Raw genomic sequence first — 26620 nt, forward strand, 5'->3', positions numbered from 1 at the left:
GATCAGTAAATTTGGCAGTTCAGGGCTGAATACAGTACTAAAATTCTTTGCTAAGCACTTCACTTTGGTTTTTGAAAGGGCTGTAAGTCAGCTCAAAATCTAACCTTTGTGACACTATGAAAAGAGAATCAAGGTTCATTTCTACCCTGACACCTTCCATGTATTTAGGTTTTATTGCTTTATGTAATAGATATTTCTGCTCATTAATACACTAGAAGCACGGATAGTCTTGGTTCAGACAAAGGGAAAGAAAAGTTGTAGAGAAACACATGGTTTATGAATAGTTTTTATATTACAGGCAAACCATGTTAGTTAATGGAAACATTTGTACTTGTTTTTGTGGTTTAACCCGGCCAGCAGCTAAACACCATACAGCTGTTCGCTCACCCTCCCCCCTCCCTCTCTGGGATGGGGGAGAGAAATGGGAAAGTGAAGCCTGTGAGTTGAGATAAAGACAGTTTATTAAGACATAAAAATAATAATAACAATAATAATAACAATAATGATGATAATAGTACTACTAGTAATAATGTGTACAAAACAAGTGATGCACCATGCAATTGCTCACCACCTGCTGACTGATGCCCAGCCTAACCCCAAGCAGTCCAGCCCTCCTCCCCCCGGCTAGCCACCCCTATATATTGTTTAGCATGACATCAGATGGTATGGAATACCCCTTTGGCTAGTTTGGGTCAGCTGTCCTGGGTCTGTCCCCTCCCAGCTCTTGCTGCACCCCTAGCCTGCCCGTTGGCAGGACAGAGCAAGAAGCTGAAAAGTCCTTGGCTTGGTGTAAGCACTGCTCTGTAACAATTAAAACATCAGTATGTTATCAGCACTCTTCTCATCCTAAGCCAAAACACAGCATTCTACTAGCTACTTAGGAAGAAAATTAACTCTGTCCTAACTGAAACCAGGACAGTGGGAACACTGGAACACATGGCAAAGAGATCTGCTGTGGGTCCCTGTTTATTTGGGTTGGTTGGACCTGAGCTGCTAAGTCATTGCTCTGCCCATGCTCCTCACCCTCCAGATTGCTGATCATTACTTGGCTTGGGGACAGCAGCCATCCCAACTTATCTTGGGTGTCCACTGTCTACATGAGTAAACTCCACATACCTGAGCTGAGATTAGTTATCTGTGATCGCATCCCCAGCACTGTGAATCAGTGTCATAAGGAGACTAGAGAGCTCTTCCAACAGTAAGTAAAAATGAGCTGTGCCATAAGGTTGTATGAATTTTTGCAGCCCTTTGGTTGGATGCACAGTAAGTGGCATATACACCTCACCTCTACAGCAGACACTCAGAGGCTGTAACTTCATTGCCTTTTCTGCATCTACTTGGTATTCAAGTCCTCAGCATGTTTGAATGCAGGAGTCACAAGCCTGCATCACTTTATTTTAATGTGTATTTTTGAGTTTCAGAAACTATGTCAAGATGAGTAATACCGTACAAATTTGAAATTACCCCCAAGTTTTGCTTGTTTGACATAGTCTGAATCAAGACTTTGCCTCTACCTTTGATCATTGTCATCTCTACCTTCGATCATTTTGGATCTGTTCCACCCTATGCACCCCATCCACTGCCAGCAGCCTCAGCACTCATGTGGAAGCAATGACTAATCTCTACTGGAATGATGCAGCAGCCAAGCAGCTCTGGGCTTGTTATCCAACCAGGATCCAGGAGCTGAGAGTTAGTATCATTATTAACAATGTGATCATCAATGTTATTGTTGTGGTAGGGCTGGTTTATTAACAAAATTAATGTTCCCCAGGAAATTCTGACATGGGAAAAAAAAATAATTCCAAATTAGATCGAAATGCCAACATTTCCAATTTTCTCACAAAATCAGATTTCTCCTTCAAAGTAATTCTAGGCCATCAGAATGTTTTAGTTTGATAGTATAATCTTGATTCATTTCACTCTGTTACACTATATTAAAATATTAAATGTTATAATATATATATAATAGCACATAGCATATATCTGAATGAGTGACCTAATAGAGGATAAAAGCTGAAATATAAATTTTAAAATGAGGGTCTCTACACTAGGCTGAAGCATCTGATTTAAATGCCTCACTTAGGCAAGCAGTCTCCTCTTCTATTCAAGTGAGAGCAGTGGACTCCCTGAAGGACAGTTTGGACTACCTGAGTATGTTGCCTCTGAGGATCCCACTGTTACCCACTGACTGTAAAGGAAACATGATGGACTCCTCTCTTCATTCAGGCAACCCTTTGGTTGCAAAGCACTACCTGACGTGGATATCTCCCAAAACATTTACATGTATTTAGGGGAGATTCACCTCTCCTTACTTTTCATGTCTCTAGTGCTGCCTGTCCTATAGACTACTTAACCCTGGCTCCTCTCACAGTCAATGTAAAGAAATAGGTACCTTTGTTAGATGATTCATCTCACCCTGATACAGATATTGCACTCTAAAAGGGCTGATTTCTGTTTCCTGATTACTGAGGGAGGCTGAAAGGACTCTATCAGCTCCACTAAATAGCAGGTGTCTGAAATAACATTACTGGCTTCTAATTAAGGCCCACCAGTGCTTTGTTTCCTATTAAATTCTTTATTCCAATGCGATTGTGGTTTTGATCCACATTCTTGCTGACTGTCTTTAAAAAACCCCACTTTATGTTATTGCCTACTTTGCTACCAGGCCTTTCCATGGCCCATGCACATCAGCGTGCTCCTGTCCCTGGGGGCTGAGAAGATAGATCTCAGCAGCTATTCCCCACAAGGATGTTCTTGCATATTATAGTTAATGACAATGATGCTACATATGGAAATTGAGAAAAGGCTCAGTAGACCAGGGATTTGAAGCAATGGGGCATTTACTGGATGCTCTCTAGGTGTGTGAGAAGGGGAACCAATGTGGTGGGGATGGCATGCTGGGTCCAGAAAGAACAGGCCATTCACTCACCTTCTCTCTGTTGCTGTGGGATCATGGGAGGCGGCTGTGGGAACGCTTGGCTAATCTGGCCATAAGCAGCAGGATAAGCAGCTATAGGGGAGAGAAAGGGAGAGAAGAAAGGACAGATTTCAGTGTTGGGAAGCATGGAGCTTTCACACTAAACAATCACACCAAGCCGGAGGTGGACTTTCTCCCTGTATTTTAACCACCTCATACAGCCTGAGATGCAGTAGAAACATCACAGTGGTGCTCCAGATGACACTTGGCCCTGAAGACCCAACCTCCCTTCAGCATCCTAACAGTAGCACTGAGGACAGCCACGTGGTCTAAATGGGGGTCTCCACTGAGATGTGTAACCATCCCTGATGGTACCACAAGCACGCTCACTGACAAGCTCAGCACATTGATGCCCATGCTGGCAGTCACGTGCAGCACCCATTCACGTTTCCCTGTGTAATCTCTTTTGCACTCTGACTAATTCACATGCTCATAGTAACAGTTCACACGTGTATTTCCTCTCTCTTACTATAACCTTCATATGCACACACCCTGTATGGGCACACTTGTGCATACACTTTCAGATATATATTTCCTTTTATGTCTACAGACACTTTCTCTTTCACACAGACACGGTGGAAACAGTGTGCGCCAATTAAACAATTTTCCCCACCTCAGCTCCCCCACCAAGCAGACAAAGGGAGCCATTCAGTACCACAGATGGTAGATGATGTGCCGTGCTGCTAAAAATACAGAGTATGTGAGCCCAGAGAGAGGGAGATAGGAGCCATGTGTGTGCAGAGGGGTTAATTAACAGCTCAAAGGGTTGAGCTGCTTCCCAGCTATCAAACCTCACAAGAAATAAATGACAATAACTAAAACACTGGCAAATGAAGCCCTACATGGAGAATTAAATTAAGTTTCCAGATACAACGCTGACATGAGATAATAGCCATTCCTCAGCAGGAGCCCGTGATTGCTCCAGTTACCACAGGAAATAATGACTTTGGGGTGGCAGCTTCCTCGCAACATTGGCCATGGACACCTTGCAAAGGGAGGCTGAACACAGCAGGGTCATGATCTGCACCAAGTCACTTTGGCTGGTGTCAGTCCATCAGCCGCAAAGGAGCAGCTCTGCGTGCAGGGCAACGTGAGAGTCAGCAGAAGCTGATCCACTGGAAGTTATGAAGAAGCTGCTGAGGAACCAGGAGTACGTCTGCAGCTTCTAAGCAGGTCTCAGACTAACTAGCCGGGATATGGTCAGCGGTGTGTTAAGGCTGACCCCAGAGACAATAGCTTTTGGGGTTGGTGTGGTAGCCCCTGCTTCAGCAGCTGCACCTCCAGCCACACAAGTGCTAACCAGTGCTGAGGTGTCTCACGCATGGCCAACCTGCAAAGCGTAGACCTACCCTACAACATGGGGATGTGCAGACATCCCAAAACCTGCCAGGCACAGCAGGGTCTGACTGCTCATCTCCCCTACACATCACAGCACTCAGGAAACACCCAATTTTGTTGCTACAGAAAGTGGCCCCCAAACCAAGCGTCCTGATTTTCCACTTGTTCATTGTGCTAAGGAGACACAACCTGGTCCTGTCAAAGAAGCTGCACCAAGGTACAGGTCAGTGGGAGCCTTTCCCTGGTGTTTTATGGTAGAAGATTGCCTCCTTAGGGGAAGAAGACCCTGGGTCTTTGTTTTCATGAGTAATGCAAATTTAATCTGAGGATCTGTGGTCCTGGTGCCCCTGTCTCAGCAAATACCTCCCTTCCCCCAGCCCCCTTAGGTGTGTTCAGAGATTAAAGGCTTTAGAGAAGAGAAAGGTTAATACTAACGACCTGCATACTGCTGCACTCCAGTGTAGGCTTGTTGCAAGGGGTCTGCTGCAGTGGGGCTCTGTGCTGTGGAGACAGGAGAAAGAAGGAATTAAGGGATTAAAATATGACGGATGGTCCCTCTTTCTCTTCCCTCATTGATGGGTGGTGTTGGACAGACAAACCCAGAGGCTGAAGGTTCCAGAGGAGAAGCAGCTTGATCACCCTACAGACAGTGTGGTGCAGACCCTCTATGATAACAGTCCCCCAGCTGCCCTGAGTGACTTCAGAGCAGAAGGCAGACAAATTTATCCTCTCCTTTCCCAAGTTTAAATTATAGAGACCACCTCTACTCATACTGATTTTTGGCATTGCAGCAATCAACCCCACAAAAGCCCTTATATTAAGCCAGGACTGATGCTGTACTAGGTGCTGTGCACACTCAGATCTCAGTGATGACTACAAGTGCATGAAACTTTCAATCAGAGAAGGAAAAAACAGGGGCATAGCAGGAGGAAGGGGAAGAGAACAAAGCACTGGCTTTCTACCCTGACATCCCTTCAAAGGACCATGTTGCTGCCAGGCAGACCCCTGCATGGGGAGGAGAGGCTGCTTGGAGGGGAGGGGGACACCACTTGTCTGCTCCAGGAGGATGCTGTGGATCTCTGTGTAAAGCATGCAGTCCCTAGCTGGCTTCAAAGTGCATTTTTTCCCTTTACAAGTGTGCATTCCTCCCCCTAAAACTGTTTATTTTTGTGAAACTTTGAAGTCTAGCTCAAATACAACCAAAGCTAGTTAAGATTTTTTTTCCCTTTCCCCTTTGGTTGATAAGGAGAGAAGGAGAGAGCAAGAGAGAGATTGAAACGTGTAGGATAAGCTCTTTCTTTATCTGCAGCAATAAAATATTTAAAGCAAAGCTTGGCTGAACCTCCAGTCCAAATGTTACCTTGGCCCTAATATTTCACTTCCTGTTATGAGTTTAATTTGTATTTATTGGTGCTGCATAGTTCTACGTTTATTCAGTCCCTCCAGCTTTGTACTTTTAGGATGATCCCCTTAGGGAACTGCTGCTTTCCCCCTCCTTCCCACCTTCTTCCCTCCTACAAGAGCAGAGGTGTAGCTGGAGGAAAGGGCTTGGAGGGTGCACTCGATGGGGGCTTCTTGGAAGGAAATCTGCTGGTGCTGTTGACCTAGCCAAGGAGAGAGACTGGCTACATGCCAGTGTGTGATGCAGTGGCAAACGAGTGCTATGGACCCAGGGAACATGGACAAAGTGCTGTGTTACAGATGCAATTACAGATTTGATCCTTAATGGCAAAGATTACCATTGATAGCAGCTTGTAAGGTCTCCTAGTACATTTATCTCCCCAAGTGCAAAGATGAATGGTAAGACCAACATTGGAGGGGAGAAACTCAATTACCTGGCTAAGTCTTGGAGGCTCCTGTTGATTATGGGTATTACTAGATCATCGGGGTAGTCAAAGGAAGAAACAGGTGGGACTGTAGTCTTAGGCTGGAAGTTGGCTGGTTGAATTGCTTTGGCAGGCCCCACAGTATGCATGTGGAATGGAAAAGCACTGCATTACTGTAAGGATTTGCACCCCTTGAAAAGGGGCATGAGGAGAATTCCTTAAAACCTCTGGAGATCAGTGGAAGGCATAGTGGGGATGTAACACTGTATTTTTAAAATTTAGATGCTGCAGGAAACTGGAGGAAATGCTTGCAAAACATAAAATCTGTTTTCCACTTACTCCTCCCTTCTGGAAGAAGGAAGTGACCAAAGTCTTTTCTTTTTAACCTCTGTTCAAACGTGTTTTCCACTAAAAACAGGCCGTTGAGTATATTGCTCCAGAAGAAAACTGAATGGTTATGAAAGGCTGAGTGATACACCAGTTCCTGCGCTCCCGTGGGAGAAAGGATCTTAATAACTTGGACTCCCCAAATAGACCATGTTCTGTCAAATAGAAGGCACATCCCGAGCAAGGTGAGAGAGGAGACGTGGTAGAGGGAGAAAATCTTTATAAGAGAATTATGGTCTTGCACTCTGAAGGAAAGGAGATGATCTACTGTGTCTGCCCCAAAGGCAACTGCCCTTTCTTGGTGGTACCCATCTGCTTATTGAGCTAGAAAAAGAAATTCTCTTTGCTGCTCAGGAGATACACTCAGCATTTCCTTTCTCTGTCCTGGGTTAGTCTAGCTGGAGCAGAAGGTCACACCTGTCAGAAACCAAAAATCAGCTTCCCAGGAGGGCATGGTATAGGATGAGATACCAGCCCCCACACTGGGCTGCTGGGGCTTGCAGGCTGGTGCAGAGCACTTAGCTGATGTCCTGGGGCATTACAGCAGTATGGCTAGTGAAAATTTCTTCCAAGGTGTCTGTGCTGACATTGCTCAATCTGCAGGCCATGCAGAAAGACAGTGTTAAAGTTGAGGCTGGACTTGGGCATGTTGTTTCCTTCTCTGACATGCTGGCAATTAGCAATGACTGCCTCTTTGGTGATACATGGAGCTGTACCTATCCAACTGTGGTCCTTTTCTTTCTTCCTTGCTTTAGTTGGGCATTCATGGAAACTGCCCACTCTCCCAGCTATACCTGAGTGTATCCTGCCCACAGGGTGCTGCTACAGTGACAAAACCCTCCAAATAAGCTATTTTACCTCTGGCTTCTCAGGCCTGAGAGTGCAGGCTTTGCCTTTCCTTTAGGAAATCTGATACTTTTACTGATTTTGGTTTGGATCAGAATAAATTCTTTCTCACAATTAAACATCTTTCCCTGGACACAGTTCTGGGCTTAGACTTTTAAAATGGATTAAATCTTGGTGGGGTTGATCACTTTCTCAGGGAGAATGAGTGTCAGCAGCTCCAGAAGCATCACATCATCTGGATGACAAAGATGATGTCCTGGGACAGTTGTTGTCTTTGTGCTAGTGCTAGAAACTGAATGGGACCTCCCAGCTCACTGGGGAGCTGCTCTCCTTACCCCATGGGAGGATATCTTGCCTCTCTTCGGGGTCATACTCTGCCCATCAGAAGTAAGCCATTCAGTGTAGGTAATATGTGCTAAAAATCACCGTTCACCTTTAAGATTAAATATTAAAACTGGGCAAATGCTTTATTTAAAGGGTTTTGGAACAACAGGCATTTAAATGCAGACTTTTTCCCTCCCACACAAAGCTTTTAGAGTTCATAGAGTTCATAGAGTTTGTATACATTTTAGAGTACAGAAGTGTTGTCAGGGACTGCAGGGACGCGACAAGGAAGGCTAAAGCCCACCTAGAGATGAAGCTTGCAAAAGAGAAAAAAAGATAATAAGAAGTTTTTTTTTTTTAAGTATGTAAACAGTAAAAGGAAGACTAGGGATAATGCGGGTCCCTTGCTGAATGAGGGGGGTGTCCTGGTAACGGGAGATGCTGAGAAGGCGGGGATACCGAATGCTTTCTTTGCTTCAGTCTTTGCTTCAAGGAATCCCCCTGGGACTCCTCGACTTTGGAGGGAGGAGAAAGAGTCTGGGAAATGGAGGGCTCCCCCCTTGTTGACAAGGGAGTGGTTCGGGAGCATCTGAGTGGGGTCAACACACACAAATCCATGGGTCCCGAAGGGATGCATCCACGTGTGCTAAGGGAGCTGGCAGATGTGATCACCGAACCGCTCTCTATCATCTTTGAAAGGTCCTGGAGAACAGGAGAGGTGCCTGAAGACTGGAGGATAGCCAATGTCACTCCGGTCTTCAAGAAGGGCAAGATGGAGTTTCCGTGAAACTACAGGCCAGTCAGTCTCACTTCTGTCCCTGGAAAGGTGTTGGAACAGCTTGTTCTGGATGCCATCTCCAAGCAATTGGAAGAGAAGAAGGTTATGAGGAGTAGTCAGCATGGCTTCACCAAGGGGAATTCATGCTCGACCAACCTCGTTGCCTTCTATGATGGCATCACCAGCTGGGTAGATGAGGGGAGAGCAGTGGGTGTCATCTACCTTGACTTTTCGAAAGGCTTTTGGTACTGTCTCGCATGACATCCTGATAGCAAAGCTGAGAAAGTGTGGGATAGAGGAGTTGACAGTGTACTGGGTCTGTCTGGAATGTTAACTTTCCCTGCAGCAGCCCATACAGTGCTGTGCTCTACACTTGTAGCTGGAACAGCAGTGGTATCACACCAGTGTTGTGTCTGTTGCTGAGCAGTGCTGGCACAGCATCAAGACTCTCTCTAACCCTCCTAGGGGGTGGGAAAAAAGTGAGAAGAGAAACATCACCAGGGCAGCTGACTTAAACCAACCAAAGGGATGTTCCATACCATGTGATGTCACACTCATCAATAAAAGGTGGAAACAGGAAGAAGAGGGGAGGGGTGGGCTCTCGTCATGAAAACGTTGGTCCTCCTCCCGAACACCGGCTACGTGCGTTGAGGCCCTGCTTCAAGGACGTGGTCAATCATCGCTCATTTGTGGGAAGTAGAGAGTAATTTCTTTCCTCTGCACTTCCACATAGCCTTCATTTGTTTTATTTGTTTGTTTTCCTCCTTTTTTTTTTTTTTCCTTTCCCCCTCTCTTTTCCCCTTTTCCTTTTTTTTCCCCTTTAGTTAAATTGTTTAGTTAATAATAATCTTTCTTTAATTATTATTATTTCCCTTTAATTAAATTATCCTTATCTCAACCTGTGAGTTGTTCTTTGCATAACTTCTTCCCCTCCTCATCTAAGGAGGCAGAGTGAGAGAGCAGTTGTGGTATTTAGCCACCCAGCATGGTAAAAGCACCACAGACAGTAAGGTGGGTTGAGAACTGGCTGACTGGCCGAGTTCAGAGGGTGGTGATCGGCAGCGCAGAGTCTGGCTGGAGACCTGTGACCAGTGGTGTTCCTCAGGGATCGGTGCTGGGTCCAGTCTTGTTCAACATCTTCATCGATGACCTTGATGAGGGAATAGTGTCTGCCCTCAGCAAGTATGTCGATGACACAAAGCTGGGAGGAGTGGCTGACACGCCAGAAGGCTGTGATGCCATTCAGCGAGACCTAGACAGGCTAGAGAGATGGGTAGGAAGAAACCAAATGAGGTTTAACAAGAGCAAGTGTAGAGTCCTGCACCTGGGCAGGAACAACCCAAAGTATCAGTACAGGCTGGGGGGTGACCTGCTGGAAAGGAGCTCTGAGGAGAAGGACCTGGGGGTGCTGGTGGATGCCAGGTTGGCCATGAGCCAGCACTGTGCCCTCATGGCCAAGAGGGCCAATGGGATCCTGGCATGCATTAAAAGGAGTGTGGCCAGCAGGTCAAGGGAGGTGATCCTCCCCCTCTACTCTGCCCTGGTCAGGCCTCACCTGGAGTACTGTGTCCAGTTCTGGGCTCCCCGGTATAAAAAAGACAGGGATCTCCTGGAAAGAGTCCAGCGGAGGGCCACCAAGATGATACGGGGCCTGAAGCATCTTCCTTATGAGGAAAGGCTGAGAGACCTGGGTCTGTTCAGCCTGGAGAAAAGAAGACTGAGAGGGGATCTCATCAATGTGTATAAATACATGAGTTGTGGGAGACAGAGGGATTTGGCCAACCTCTTTTCAGTGGTTTGTGGGGCCAGGACAAGGAGTAATGGTCACGAGATAGAGCACAGGAAGTTCCGCACTGACATGCGAAAGAACTTCTTCACGGTGAGGGTGACAGAGCATTGGAACAGGCTGCCCAGAGAAGTTGTGGAGTCTCCTTCTCTGGAGATATTCAAGGCTCGTCTAGATGCCTACCTGGGCAGCCTGCTCTGAGGAACCTGCTTTGGCAGGGGTGTTGGACCCGATGATCTTTCGAGGTCCCTTCCAAGCTCTTCAGTTCTGTGATTCTGTGATTCTGTGATTATTTCCCTGAGCCTTCAGCACTCGTCAGCAAGTGGAGTATTTAACTGTGAGTTTCTTTCTAAGGAGACTGTTTTGTGCCCCAGATTACAGAGGGATTTTCCTCTTGTCTCTCAGCACATGCAAGTCAACAGGATAACTCAATCTTTGATTTCAGTCAGCTTTGATCCAAACTAGGAATTATTTACTCACAGGTAAAGAAGATGCAAGGTGTTTGTGGCTGGTCTGACACTCAGGACTACAACACTGGCCCAAGAGTCCCTGTTGAAAAGCAGCAAGGCAAAAGCACCTCTGGGCTGTAGCACCAGACCCCATGGAGAGGCAGCAACCCCCAGTTCAGTGCTCTCTGTTTTATTCAGAGCCTTATACCCTACTGTTGCCTTCAGGGGGCAGTGGCGACCTGGTTCAGGAACGGCACGGCGACCAACCCCAGGCCGCTCGGTCCATCGGCTCACAGACACCAATGTGGTGGATGGCAAATGGCGTTTATTGTCGAGTCACATGGCATTATATACCCGAGGCCCATAGCGTCACTTCCGCTTGCTTACATCACAGACCACACGCTGCTGTCCATCAAGGGACGGGCTCCACCTTTCCATACAGCACGACATCTTCCGGCCGCCAGACCCTAACTACCCACATTTCCCCCCTCCCTATGCACAACCAAATTAGCTAAAATATAACAATCTTAAGATGTAGACATCATAACTCAAATAAAAAACATAAAGCACAATAACCAGGAGAAAACTAGGAGGTAACTGGTAACCCTGAGTAAATACACTCTTAAAGTAGTTGTTGGTGTTCTACCAACATAATGTTAACTTTCTCTAACCAACTTTTAACAAACAACACAACTTATTTAGTATACAAGGTCCAAAGATAAGATCATACAAAGGCATCACAGCCCCCCACCCACAGAGGCCGCTTCGCTGTCGTCTGGGTTCTGCCAGTGTGGAACTCTCAGGCTTAGACAGGACGCTTGATGACTTATTGTCTTCTCTTGTCACCAGGGTATACAGGTTACAGGGGTGTCCGATGATCCATTCCTGTGAACAGAAACTCAGTTTTCATTAGTTTTATTCTGAGTCACGGTCGGGTCACTGCACTGAACTGGCGCCAGCGCCCGATCCACTGTGATCTGGCAGATAGTAGGTGAGTTGATCATTCCTTGAGGCAGCATTTTCCACTGGAAGTTGGGGCGTTGGCTGTTTGGAGCTTCTCTGTCTGCACGAGTTGCCATAACTTCATGGGCCCACAGGCCCTGGGCTTGCGCCTGGGGGGTGATCACTGTTGGGTCCACACCCATTAGCCGCTGCACGCTAGAGCCATATAGTGGCTGATCTGCCCCAGTAACTTGGGCCAGTTGTCTCATACAGTTGTCCTCCCGTTCTTGTTTAAAAGTGATCATCCCCCCCCCATCAAAGATCAGTCTACAAGTTTGTTTTATATCAAACGGGAGCATATTGTCTCCCCTGAAAACACCATCTATGAGGGTGGAGACCATTGCAGAATGAAGCCCTTTATCTGCAATGGCTTTAACAATCGCTTGTACATCCTTAGGGTTTATTGGTGAGTGAACCCTCTGCCCCCCATCTGTCACCCAGACTGGGAATGCTAGCATGGCCAAAAGAGCCCAGACAGCACACGCAATCTTAATTTTCCTCCAATCCGAGAGAGGAATTTCTCCCCCTCGCAGTGCTGCTTTATTTCGGATGGGGATATTTTTGCTATGTGTCCCCATTTCCTCCTCCGAATTTGAATCTGTATCTGATCCGGAGTCGGAGTTCGGCTGCCTGCTCACCTCCGAGTTCCAGTACCCTCCCATCGAGTTCGGGCCCCGCCCACTAGCCTTGCGGGGGGGCCGCTCCCTGCTCCAGCCCCGCCCCCCAGCCCTTTGGGCGGGCCGCTCGCTCCCTCGTGGCTCGCCCCGCCTTCTCTGCGAGGTGTTTGCCTCACCAGAGCGTTTTTTCAGATGGCCGTTCCGATCGGCTCTCTGCCCCTCTCTCGCGCTTCTACCTACTCCCCAGTTGTCCCCACAGCCGTTCTCTTTCCCCCATCTCCACGTGTTAGTAAAACCTAGCACTTCATCCCCGTTCCCGCCGGAGGTTTCTTCACGCGACTCTTCGTCTTCTAGTTCGGCGCCGTACTGGGGCGCACATGGCGGTGGTATCTCCCAGATTTCCTCAGACTCTGGTTCCCCACCAGCACCCCTGGCTTCCTCAGCTGAGCCACCCCATAGCTTCCACAACTCTGATACGACCTTCACAAGGGTTTCCATCTTCCTTGTTGGTCCGGGAGCGTCCTCCCCGCCGGGCTGGTCCCGCCGCTCCGGCCGCCGTTCACCCGAATCCAGGAGTTTTCCCGGGTTTCGGCACCACTTGTTGCCTTCAGGGGGCAGTGGCGACCTGGTTCAGGAACGGCACGGCGACCAACCCCAGGCCGCTCGGTCCATCGGCTCACAGACACCAATGTGGTGGATGGCAAATGGCGTTTATTGTCGAGTCACATGGCATTATATACCCGAGGCCCATAGCGTCACTTCTGCTTGCTTACATCACAGACCACACGCTGCTGTCCATCAAGGGACGGGCTCCACCTTTCCATACAGCACGACATCTTCCGGCCGCCAGACCCTAACTACCCACACCTACCCTGGCCGTTTGCGAAAGGCAGTTGTGGCAATTCACCACCTATTTGGTGTTGTTTAAGAACTTGGGAGTTCTTAAAAATAAAAGTGATGACCTTTGCTCACTGAAGAATTCATCTTCCTTAGCTCTGAAGGTGTGTTTACTCAGCAAATGAAGATGTGACTTCATTACAGTGGATGTGCCTATGCTGGCCAACATGGCCTAGGAAGATGCAGGGACACAGGCTCCAGGGCTGGCTGGGTACCCTGGCATGAAGTCAGAGTAGCTTGGGCATCCATGAGCATAACCTCATGCTGCCACTCACTGTGCCAGATGAATTAAATTTAGTGAAGGGCATAACTGCCTGTTCTCCCAGCTGTAGTACGGATGAAGCCAACGGTTGGTATTGATCCAGAAATCTCAAGACACTGATTAGACATTTGAGGAAGTTGTGGCCATGCTGTGTTCATCAAAGTGACAGCCCTCCTACATACTAATGACCAGTGTGAAGTTCAGGAAGGGCTCAAATGTACGAGGGGCTCATGATCCACAGCTAACCTGCCCCAGGGTTGTTTGTAACTGTAGGCTGGAGCATACCACATGCTAAAATTCACAGTGGTGGGGAGATGTAAATCATTTTTGTGTCTCAGCATGAAACCAGGAGGGAAGGTTGCTTTACTCTTCGGTAAGATGCACATAAAGTAATATGATCATGCTCCTCTAAGGTAGATTTACCCTGTCTCTGCCACCCCATCCAGCTGACAAGTCTTCTCTCTTACTGCAAATATTAGTTGAAGTTAGTGTTACAAAAACTAATGGATCTGATTGTAGTGGGTTAACGTGGCAAGGTTTTGGTAGCAGAGGGCCATAGGGGTGGCTTCTGTGAGAAGGATCTAGAAGCTGCCCCATGTTTGTTAAGGGCCCCACTGCTGACCAGAGCTGAGCTAATAAGCGATGTTGTTTTGCGCCTCTGTGAGAGCATATTTAAGACAGGGAAAAAAACGCTGTGATACACAGCTGCTGGGAGAGTGAGAGGAGTGAGGAACAGCCTTGCAGGCGCCAAGGTCAGTGAAGAAGGAGGCGGAGAGGTGCTCCATGCGCCAGAGCAGAAGTCCCCCTGAGGCCTGTGGTGAGGACCATATTGAAGCAGGCTGTCCCCCTGCAGCCCATGGAGTACCACAGTGGAGTACTCCATGCTCTCACAGAGGTGCAAAACAACATCGCTTATTGGCTTGGCTCTGGTCAGCAGTGGGGCCCTTACCAAACATGGGGCAGCTTCTAGATCCTTCTCACAGAAACCACCCCTATGGCCCTCTGCTACCAAAACCTTGCCACTTAAACCCACTACAATTCAATGCCAATATAACCCCAGTGACAGACCCTGCGGACACTTCTACCCCTGAGACAGGCCCAGCGGCCACTCCAAGCCCTACAACGGGCCCCAAGGCTGAGCCAGGGAAACAAACTGTACCAGTGTCGGTTGCACCCGTAACCAAGATGAAAAAATGGTTTAGAGAGTCAGAACATTTAGAACGCAGAGAAACTCCTGCTAAGACTAGGTATGGAGAAGACGAGGCTGGGCCATCAGAGGAGCAGAAGGATGAAGACGAAGATGTCTCAAAAACAACAGTAACTACCCGAATCCTATACCAGTGTGAGTTATGAGATGTGCAGAAAGATTTTCGTCACTGTCTAGGTGAGCAGCTTGTCACCACTGCTCTCCCCTCATCTACCCAGCTGGTGAGGCCATCATAGAAGGCAACGAGGTTGGTCGAGCATGAATTCCCCTTGGTGAAGCCATGCTGACTACTCCTCATAACCTTCTTCTCTTCCAATTGCTTGGAGATGGCATCCAGAACAAGCTGTTCCAACACCTTTCCAGGGACAGAAGTGAGACTGACTGGCCTGTAGTTTCACGGAAACTCCATCTTGCCCTTCTTGAAGACCGGAGTGACATTGGCTATCCTCCAGTCTTCAGGCACCTCTCCTGTTCTCCAGGACCTTTCAAAGATGATAGAGAGCGGTTCGGTGATCACATCTGCCAGCTCCCTTAGCACCCGCGGATGCATCCCTTCGGGACCCATGGATTTGTGTGAGTTGAGCCCACTCAGACGCTCCTGAACCAGTCCCACATCCACCAGGGGGGAGCCCTCCATTTCCCAGACCCTTTGTCCTATTGCCAGGGGCGAGGAGTCCCGGGGGAGTGTCCTTGAAGCAAAGACTGAAGCAAAGAAAGCATTCAGTATCTCTGCCTTCTCAGCATCTCCCGTGAAGAAGATATAGTGGGTACACACCCCGAGCCACCCTGTGGTTTTACCTATGTGACCATGGAGAGGACATGAGGAAATGGGATAGAAAATATACCTCGACCCTAGAGGCACGGGTACATGAGTTGCAAGGAAAAACAGTCACAAAATGGGAATTCTCTAAGAAGCCTGCTACTCCTATTTCCAGTAGGCAGTCCTTCAGACACAGAAATGAAGGTTCTGACCAGGATTAGAGGAGCGGCTGAAGGAGCTGGGATTGTTTAGCCTGGAGAAGAGAAGTCTCAGGGTCGACCTTATCTCTCCCCCATCCCAGAGGGGGAGGGGGGAGGGTGAGCGAAAGGCTGTGTAGTGCTTAGCTGCTGGCAGGGTTAAACCAGAACATTCACTTATTTATTTTACCAGTAAAGCGTGGTTTATGGCACATGGCAGATAGTTACTAATGGGTCAAATAAATGCTTCCCACTCATAATGATGTTTCAGGAGCTCACTGTTTCATTTTTTGAACTGCTGATAAAAAATATTAAAGGGAAAGCTCTCACTCAGGGATTTAGGGTAGACAAACACAATGAAGCAAAAGATTTCCTATTGCAAGTAACGGGGCTGCTGAGCCAGGTAATTTCTAGGGCATGGTGTATGACCAGACCGAATGCTAGGGGTCTTGGCTTTCATTCTGGACCTTCTACAGGTGCAGGAAGGTCACTCATTTTCTGTTCTTCTCATTCACCTGCTCTTGGGACTCTGTGTGACCCCTTTGAAATGTCAGGGCATGTACTGGGGCAGGGGAAGCCAGTCCCTTTCTCTGCCTGCACAAAGGAATCCCTGATCCTGGCCAATGCCACTGGAGGGTGTCTGTTGTGATCAGGACTGATCCTGTTACCAACTGGCCTGGAGCAGCAGCCTGCCCATCAGCAGTGCTGCTAGATAATTGACAAACTAACAGATAAGGCTGTCATATCAGCATGCCAGCAACTCCTCCCCTACAAAATGAGTTTGGTTAATGATAATAATTACAGATGGAGTTTGAATCCTGTCTCTGCTGGCAATGGGTGAAACTGGTTACTGCCTGATGGCTCTTTGTTGAGGCAAGGAAAATGAATTGATGGTTTCATGTCAGTTCCTAAGACATGAGTTTCTACAACACAGGAATTCACCCATGAGGGACACCTTTGCTGCCAGTCTCAGCTGTGGCTTGGAAATGTAGGCATAAAGGCTTGGCTACCCATTTGTACTGACAGGTAGTCCTCACCAGAGAGGAGTGGGCCTCAAGTAGGGCATGAAGTGGAGCTTGCTGTCTTGCTAGCACAGATGCGCCCACTGCATAAGTAAAGTGGAGTGGAGGGACTTCTGCAGTGTCTGCAATGAGGAGTTATAAAGCTGTTCCTGGTAGTGGTAGGCAGTCAGAAACAGCAGCACCGAGAGCTGTGAATGAGGAAACTTATTTATAGTGCATTATGGACAGCTGAGGGAAGTCTTCTTTCGTTGTCCTCAGTTACACATGCCCAGACTAAATGCACTGAAGAAACCAGCATCCTGGAAAACATTCCCCATCTGAGGCTCCTCAAAGTTGCCCTACCACTGGGTCCACCCCTGGCTCTAGTTGGACTGGACATCCCCTGGCCCGGGATAGTATGGGCTATATTTATGCTTCCTTCCTGGGCACATCACTGGGCAGAAGATGACAGAGCAGTGCTCACTCTTTTCTGAGTGCTGTGCTCTGTGCCCCCTTCCAATTCCCTCATTTTGAGTCACTGAACCCATGACAGCTGCTCCTGTCTCTCTCTTGTTTGATACACTTTGATCTCCCAGTTTTCTCATCTTGCCCTCCTCTTCTCTTCCTGAGGAGGCTTTATTTTTGCAGCAAGCATTTTGTCTAGATCCTCACAATGTAATCCAGTAGGGGCAAGACTCATTCTTGGAGAGCAGAATTTTGATGGTGCGAAACACAGCAGAAAACAGTGCAGATGGCCTCCACTGTTATTGTAGGTCACACACTGTTACAAGAGAGGCACCGGGCTCTTGGTGGCTAAGAAGTGTGTGGTGGTTTTACTGTGCTGGGCGGCTAAACACCACAACTGCTCTCTCACTCCCCCTCCTTAGATGAGGATGGGAAGAAGTAAAGGAAAGAACAACTCACAGGTTGAGATAAGGATAATTTAATTAAAGGGAAATAATAATAATTAAAGAAAGATTACTATTAACTAAACAATTTAACTAAAGGGGAAAAAAAGGGAAAGGGGAAAAAGGAGGGGAAGGGGAAAAAAACAAAACAAAACAAATGAAGGCTATGTGGAAGTGCAGAGGAAAGAAATTACTCTCTACTTCCCACAAATGAGCGATGATTGACCACGTCCTTGAAGCAGGGCCTCAACGCACGTAGCCGGTGTTCGGGAGGAGGACAGATGTTTTCATAATGAGAGCCCCCCCCCCCTTCTTCTTCCTGTTTCCACCTTTTCTTGCTGAGTGTGACATCATATGGTATGGAATATCCCTTTGGTTGGTTTAGGTCAGCTGCCCTGGTGATGTTTCTCTTCTCACTTTTTTTCCCACCCCCTAGGAGGGTTAGAGAGAGTCCTGATGCTGTGCCAGCACTGCTCAGCAGCAGACACAACACTGGTGTGATACCATTGCTGTTCTGGCTACAAGTGCAGAGCACAGCACTGTATGGGCTGCTGCAGGGAAAGTTAACATCCCAGCCAGACCCAGTACAAAGTGTTGGCAGAAGAGCACAATCCTTGTTACTATGATGAATGTGAAAATGGCAAATGCTCTTGTGCTGCTGCAAAGTGACTTGCCAGATCATGGCACAACAGATTATGTTCTTTGTCCCCACTATGTGTTGTGACACATTGCCATGTTCGATAGCTATGCAAGTTGAAAGACTAAAGGGCAGGCATTTAATGCACAAAAAGGCCAAATCTCCAAAGGAACTCATGCTAGTTGGAGGTGAAAATTTTGATCCCTTGTTTTTCTGTCCATGCCAAAAAGTGCACGATGAAGCATTATGTATGTACTGGTTGAGCTTGGAGAGGATGTGAGCATGGCTTGCAAAGTGTATGTCTGCAAGGAATTGTTTTCTGGTGGTGCTGCATGGATCCATAGCCCAACCAAAACCACAGAAAGAGAGAACTCCTGCAGGGACTGGAGCTGTGATCAGAGATCTGGTGAGTAGGGATGTCTGACCTACTGTTGCCTTTGCTCCAAAGTCATGGGGGTTTCAGTAGTGAAAAAACTAAGACCCAAATGATACTCCGTGTCTGTTCCTGTTCCAGACAAAGGGAATGTTAAAAAAAAAAAAAAAGAGCACCAGTGAAGACAGAAAAAAAATAATAGTGAAACTACAGGGCAAATATAATTATATGATTTGCACCTGCTTTTGTAGTGCAAAGACTGGAGTTCTGAAGTCGTTTAGCTGCAACATCAAAAATATTATAGCAAGACGCAAATATGGATGTGTAGACAAAGTACACAATTAATGGGATTTATTTGGTTCTGAATGATGTGGATGTCATGCCTCTACAGATTTTGATTGTCTTGTTTTGCTATTTTCAGGCAACAAAGTAAATTCTGCTACAGGATATAATGGTCAGAACCCACATTTCAGTTTTTCTGTGGAGTATGAAAGAGTATCTGAGAGCAAAATTCAGGCACTAAACAACATATAGCAAGTCATAACCATAGCAAGACTAGTCTTGCTATGGTTACATACATAATACTGCAGCACTCTTGGCCACTTTCAGAATGAGAAATATATCATAAAAGAAAATTGTTTGGAAGATGCTGACTTTGAGTAGGGACTGGCATGTTCTTTTCTTCTCTATAGTGTTAGTGCAATTGCATGCTTAGCTTTAATATTTTATTTCTACCTTTGCATTTAGAAATGCAGAACCACAGGGCAGTGCCAATAACTGATGCTACAGAAGAAAGTGTGAAAAATCCCATAATGAACAATGATAGGATAAGCTGCCCAGTGATGAAAATTTCTTTCTAACCCCAAGCAATTAGTGACTGGATTATATCATAAAACATGAAGGTTTGTGTCCTTTCTATATTTTTATCTAGTCTAATGTGACTGTGGATGTTCTCAATAGCCACATAAATGTCTAATCCTTTATTATTATTATTATTTATTTATTTTATTTATTTTTTTTTTTAATGCCCGTAAGCTCTAGGCTTCAATAAAGCCTGTGGCAAGGAATAAAGTCTTGGAGGGTGCATTAATGCTCATGAGAAGGAAGAGAATATGATGGAGCAAACACATGACGTGTCCTACACCTAACCTGCTACAAAGGAGCTTGCTGTCAAGGTTTCATTGCTAGTTGGGACAGGCAGAAATAAAATGATTGGTAAGATTCTGGCTGACCACTTTACACCTCTGCTATCACTTAGGATGTCATTGAGTTATGGGGAAGCTGAGCACTGGGAAGGACCAATGTATTGCTGAAGACATGCTGAGATAAATCCCAACTTCACACAAAACAAAATGTTTGGAAGTCAGCTCTACGGGCAGAGGAGACCCTCATCCTGCAGAGAAGTGAAGCTAGGATGACTTTTAACTTTCAGTGTGTTAGGCTTCTGGTATTTGTGCAGGGGCTTACTGTGGACTGCTGGCTGAACGAGTCTCTCCAAAATTCAGAAAAGATCAGATTAATTTCATATAATCTTAGATGAAATACCTAACTCAAAGCTTTCTTTAATTATGGGAGTATTTGGAGGTAGTAATGAAAGCTCAAATCATTATGATTCATCTAGAGAGATCATCTTTTCTCTGATATCTGCAGTAATGTATCATGGAAAATTAGCTAAGAGGAGCTAGATAAAGCAGAAAAAAAGATAGACATAGAAAGGGATGGATAAACAGCGAGATGACAGACTGGCAAACAGGCAGATGCTCAGATGAACCAAAGGATATATTTATATCACCTTAAAAATAGGGTGCTTTCTTGCTGCAGTGGCTGAGCTTAGTGAGCACACTAAGGCTTCCTTCAATCTTCTGATGCCTCCCCATAAGCCACCAAGAGCTCCCCATCCTTCTAACCTGCTACAAACATGTAACTTCTAACTTCTAGCACAGTAAGACCCTTGATTTCAATTCTGCTTAAAGTTAAACTCATGGCTAAATGTTTACAAGTTGTGTGTAGGAAGAAATTATAACTATTTTTTCAATACTATTGATATTTCTGGGCTTTCCTTTGCTGCATTACCAGTTGTTTTGTGTTCTTTATTTTATTTTATTTTATTTTATTTTATTTATTTATTTTTATTTTTCCCCCAGTTACTTTGAGCAGTAACTAGGCAAGACTTTTGTACTTTTGTACTTCTGCGTTATATTTTCCTTATAGCTCACAAACTCCCCAGTGATGTTGAATCTTCTGAGTTTTCAGAACTAGTTGAGATGGAAAGATTTTTGTTTTGTTTTGTTTTGTTGTGTTTTTGTTTGTTTGTTTGTTTGTTTGTTTTTGTTAGGGCTTTTGCAGAGTTTTTGCCTGGAGTATTTGACTGAATGTTTGACTTCCTAACAGACTAGATTAATCTGAGTGCTCCAGGGTAAAATATGCCTTTGTGTATTTTGGTGACTAGGATCAATTAGTAACATTTATTTAATTTTTTATTGTTATGATTGGTATTATTAGTATGTGTACACCAATTTTTTAGGAAGATCTTTCCAGCAAAAGTACAGCCTGGAGAAGAGGGCTGTATCAAATCCCAAGGACCATGGAAAAATGTTGGTGCACATTAAGGACCTGTAAACCCCTAAGTTCTTGGTGATTACGGCCTCACAGTGTCCATATATTTGTTAAGTATTAGTACAGAGGTAGGTACCTATTCTTTAATCTGCCTCATTCATTCCTGACTTGCAAAATCACCCCTTCAATACTGGATCTTTTGAGCTTGTCAGTCTATGAATCCTAGCAGCTGTGCTTCAGTGGTGTACCACTGAAGGGTAAAGCTGAGCCATTTCTGTGGCTGTATTGAAGGAGCTTCAGTCTCCAAGTCTCCAGTCTGTTAAGGCAACAGGGTTTGAATGCAGCTGTTTTGGAGACCAGCACCCACCGCCTGTGCACATGGTCTGAAGTTGCAAGTGTGTTGGGTCTGTCTGGGCTGGAGTCACCTTTCCCTGCAGCAGCCCACACAGTGCTGTGCTCTGCACTCGTAGCTGGAACAGCACTGATATCACTCAAGTGTTGTGTCTATTGCTGCATAGTGCTGGCACAGCATCAGGACTCCTTCCAAGCCCCCAAGAGCCAGCAGGCTGGGGGTGGGCACGTGATGGGGAGGGGACATCGCCAGGGCAGCTGACCTAAACCAACCAAAGAGATATTCCATAACACCTGATGTCACACTCAGCAATAAAAAGGGGGGCTCTCGTGGGGGAGGGGGCTGTTCCTCCTGAACAACCACTACGTGTTTTGAGGCCCTGCTTCCCAGGACGTGGCCGAACGTCGCTCGTTGATGGGAAGTAGAGAATAATTTTTTTTCCCCTCTCTCTGTGCTTCCGCGCGGACTGACTGTTTCTTTTGTTTCTTTTCTCCCCATTCCCTTTCCCTTTAATTAAACCTTTCTCATCTCAAACCTCGAGTTCTCTGTGTTGTATTTTCTCCCCCTTCCTCTTTGAGGAGAGGGGGAGTGAGAGAGCGGTTCTGGTTGTGGTGGTTTTACCGTGCTAGGCAGCTGAATACCACAATCGCTTTCTCACTCCCCCTACCAGACCTAGTACGGTGGTGGAGCTCGGCTGCCCACGTGAGTAAAACCACCACAGCAAGGTATAACCCTTCTGAAGTAGCTTACACTACCTCAGTTGTAGATAATTTCCCTAGGACTGAAGGAGCAGGTTGTGGTCTGGCTTACCTGGGTAAGGGTGGATGCCATTAGCAAACACAGCTTCTGCGGTGGGCTGCCCATTAGCCTGTGGCGGGAGGCCAGTGAAACCATTCACCCCAATTGGAGATGGGATGCTAGGCACAGTTGGTGCAGTTATACCAGGAGGCGTGCTTCCACCTGAAAGTGGGGAGAACACAAAATTAAAGCTGATGAGTACTGGAAGCAATAACCACATGGAGAAAGCTACTAACACAACAGCTATTGAAACATGGGATTAGAAATTAGAGAGTGATTGATTAAGAATGAATAAGTGCTACATTTGCAATTGTGGGAATAAAAATGTTGTTTTTGCAGAGTTACATTGTTTAAAGGTAAGGAATGTGGTATTGAGATATGCTTGCAGTGATAAGAAAACTTAGCAGGCAACCTTGTAAAACGCAGACAACCAGACTCCTTGGAACAATTAGACGAAAATCATGGTGTTAAGTCAAGTCAGATAAGTGAAGAAACATTACCACTTCAAAAGTGGTAATTACCACTTTCAGTAAAAAAGTCAAAAGAAATTTGAAATTTAACAGGCCGGCAACTGAAGGTCATGCAGGGAAACAGGGAAGGGTCCTATAATCAAAAAGTATATAAACTGTGTTTTGGAACTAGTAGGTGAGTATGACTTTGGTGGGACTTCCCCCCCCCCCCCCCCCATGCTGCCCAGCGCTGAATAAACATACCTACTTTACAATCTTACTGATTGTGGAGTCCGTTTTCTGCAAGTCATTTTGGCGAGCCAGGCAGGAGACACTGCTCGGCTGCAGGATCGACTGTGGAGTGGACGCCCCTAGTTGTACCAAGTATTTTGCTCAGAGGGGACTCCACTCCTAGCCACTCACTGTGGGAGCAGACAAAGACCTCCCTCAGCTGAGGACAAACGGTATGTTTTACAGTAGAGGAAGGGCCTGTAAGTTGTACACGTGACCGGGACAGCTGGTAAATCGCGCAGAGACGTCTGGCGTGCAGCATAGTCCCCATAGGGGAGGTGGGTACCCTACAGATTGACTGGTAGAGTGGTCAAGGGGGATTTGCTGATCAATAGAGTGGCCGCTAGCAATCTTGGGAGTAGACTGAGCAAATCCAAAGTTATCGCTTCATCCCTGTTTTGGGAGCCAGGATGGACCTGCTAATGACTATATAAGAAGCAGGAGAAGGGTAAGCGGGCCTTTCACAATTATGACAATGTTTTGTGGGTGTTATAAATGAAGTCTCAAATCAATCTGAATTTAGTAATATTTATAAAAGACAAGTAAACAGCGCTGGGTGCACAGGGAGTCTATGCTCTACCAACACGCACACACAAACATCAAACATTCTAAATATACAGAACATTGCTTTTACATACTAAACCCGAGTATGTCTATACATATATACTATCAGAAAAGGTAACAAACAATCCTTTAAGTCTATTACTATCAATGTCCATGACTGGGGGAGCATAGTTGGCCTGATTAAAGTGATACCATATCTTCCATGACTTATAACAGTCGCCATTTTCCATTCCTTTTCTTGATTACAAACACCAGAGAATTCCAGGGCTAGTCGTGGGAACAGCATGTCTCGCTTTAAGTCGTCAAGCAACTCAGCCTTCGGGCCTTACGTATCCTATTCATCCCAGACTGAAGAAAAACATATCCATCTTGTTTTCAAGGCCAATAGGGCCTAGGTCAAAAGGCACATCCAGGTCACCAGGGGGCATAACATCAAAGGCCTTCGATGGCTGTAGCAGCAGAGGGGCCCATGGCGTAGCAGTCGGATCAGTAAAGGAGCCCGCAGCTCCCTCACTATCTGGCAAACCACACGTTTCTGACTGTGGTCCCACATGGCTCTTTAAGGCCTCAGAGATTGCTCGCCAGGTGTCGAGCAATCCCACTGCAGCCTTGTCATTTTCAGTTGCAGAGTCCCACACCTTGACCTCAGTTTGGTCCCATATTTCAGGCTCATAAACTGTCCGATTGTTAATAAGGAGAATAAGCTGTAAGGTTACCAGGACAGTCTTTGTTCCTAAGGACGTATGATTCCCCATAATGCGCAACTGCTTACCAGCGAGGGGCAGTTGTGTGCGTGGGTCCGCTTCTCTCAGCTTGAGCTTCTCTCCAGCTCCAGTGCGCCTATTTCCAGCGACTTTCTGTACGAGCTTCTCTGAGCAGTTTGTTGAGTTTGGCCGAACCTATCTTCATGAGGCAATCAATGTGCCTGTTCCCGTCCTGGTCTCCATTCTGCTAGCCTGTTCCTTTTCATTCCTTCTTTCTACTTCTTTATTGATGACATAACTTCATTATATCATGTTGCCTTTTTTATCTTGAGGGCAGGCTCCCCTCTTATACCCTTCTCTACACAGCAGTCCTTTTCAAAAACAACTTTTCATTGGTCAAACAACTTTGCCTGGCAACAGCAAACACCCAGCAACTTCCATGCCTTAATGGCTGGAGAACAAGCAACCTGAGACTGCATGGGGTCTCCTGAATCACCCTTCTTTGTTCCCTCTAAACTCTTTTATATTCCTGATGGCCTCATCATTAAGAGTCTGATGTTATCATCAATGATGGGGCTTGCTGACCCCCATGGCCACACTCCCACATCTCCCCCTTCTTTATTAATATGAACCATCTTCTTGACACGAATTATTATGCCATATATCACACTGGGTAATATTTGCAGCTTCTGGAGGGATACTAACTGGAGTGTTAATAATTGTACGTCTTATTCTTAAATGTCCAGATATTTTGTGTTGAAAGTATTTGTTTAAGTGGAAGGGTTTGAAACAAAGTGGAATGAGTCACTCCACGAAGAACACAGTCAGAGACAATACTTGTTTGGTTGGTTATCGTTCTAAATGATATATTCTTGTAGTATGAATGAGATGTGCTAGGGGCCTCTCTGTGTGATTGGGAGATTGTGCTGTAAGTAAGACGCAGCATCACTGTGAAGCGAGTGCAGAGTTCTGATCTGCGGTTCTGTATTTTCCCTGAGGGGAATGAAGTGCATGACAGACTGAAAAGAAGTGCTGTTTTATCCAAGTTTTGATTGGTGGTGCCCAATATATGCTCTCGGTGGTGTATCTTGTGTTCCTATTGATATAAATGAGGTCTCAACTCAATCTGAATTTTGTAATATTTATAAAACAAATATTTCTAAAAGGTATAAAAGGCAAGTAAACAGCGCTGGATGTGTGAGGAGTCTACGCTTCACCAACACGCACACACAAACATCAAACATTCCCGTCCTGGTCTCCATTCAGCCAGCCTGTTCCTCTTCACTTCTTTTTCCTGCTTCTTTATTGATGTAACTTCATCCTGTTGCCTTTTTTATCTTGAGGGCAGGCTCCCCTCTTATACCCTTCTCTCCACAGCAGTTCTTTTCAAAACAACTTTTCATTGGTCAAAAAACTTTGCCTATAACAACAACAGCAAACACCCAGCAACTTCCATGCCTTAACGGCTGGAGAACAAGAGAACCATCTGGAGAACAAGAAACCCTGAGAGTACATGGAGTCTCCTGAATCACCCTTCTTTGTTCCCTCTAAACTCTTTTATATTCCTGATGGCCTGGTCCTTAAGAGTCTAATGTTATCTCAACCACGGGGCTTTCCAACCCCCATGGCCACATTCCCAAATCTCCCCCTTCTTTATTAATATCAACCATTTTCTTGACACTAATTACCACTCCATATATAACACTGTTTTTTGCTCTTAAATGCTTTGAGTGTGATGACAAAAAAGGCGGGAGCATTATCTAAGTAACTAACAGTTGAGAAGTGTTGGTATATTTGCTGTGGTGTTTGGTCGGTTTTCCAAGTATTGGGTGGGAGGGGGCTGACTAATGCCCTGGGAATTGGGTAAGAAGGGGGAGAGTGAATTTATTTAGGCCTCAATACCTTTTTAAACCCACATATTGAGGGATACTCAGGAGTGATTACTTGTTTTGTATGGGCTTCCTAACAAAGTGCATGAGAAAACTTGTCATTCGGCTTGAAATTCGATTCTGTTGAAATGTAAATTTTGGGAAGAAGGTGGTAATATTTGTCTAGAAGATGGAAGGCTGAGTGCTTCAGCTGTTTTCCGGATGTCCTGTGGATTTATGATTGGAACAGAGCTCATTTATAAAATGAAATAATAAAGTTTGTATGTGGGAAGAGGAGTTTAATCCCAGAGAATTGGGACATTTGGGAAGAAGATTAGGAAAAGATAGTAAAAACACGCAGTAAAAAGGTTTGCGTGGAAATTGAAACAAAGGACAGTAACTAGTAAGGAACAGTAATAAATAAATAAATAAAAGGGAATGGGAAATCAAGGAAATGAGTAATATC

At 45.9% G+C, this 26620-nt stretch overlaps 1 protein-coding gene across 5 annotated transcripts in view; it reads right to left on the reverse strand.

Annotated features, from left to right (window-relative positions):
- The window catches only part of LOC311426322 (CUGBP Elav-like family member 4), a gene marked incomplete at its 5' end in the record, with an annotated part of 354690 nt that overhangs the window by 72295 nt on the left and 255775 nt on the right, over nt 1–26620 (reverse strand). For all 5 annotated transcript variants that reach the window (XM_084502752.1, XM_084502753.1, XM_084502750.1 and 2 more), the window contains 2 exons: nt 2930–3010; nt 22291–22440. In XM_084502752.1, coding sequence (XP_084358878.1) covers nt 2930–3010; nt 22291–22440 — 231 coding nt within the window. The remainder of the gene's footprint in view (nt 1–2929; nt 3011–22290; nt 22441–26620) is intronic.

The sequence above is a fragment of the Aythya ferina genome (assembly GCF_964211825.1).
Source record: "Aythya ferina genome assembly, chromosome: W".
Classification (NCBI taxonomy): domain Eukaryota; kingdom Metazoa; phylum Chordata; class Aves; order Anseriformes; family Anatidae; genus Aythya; species Aythya ferina.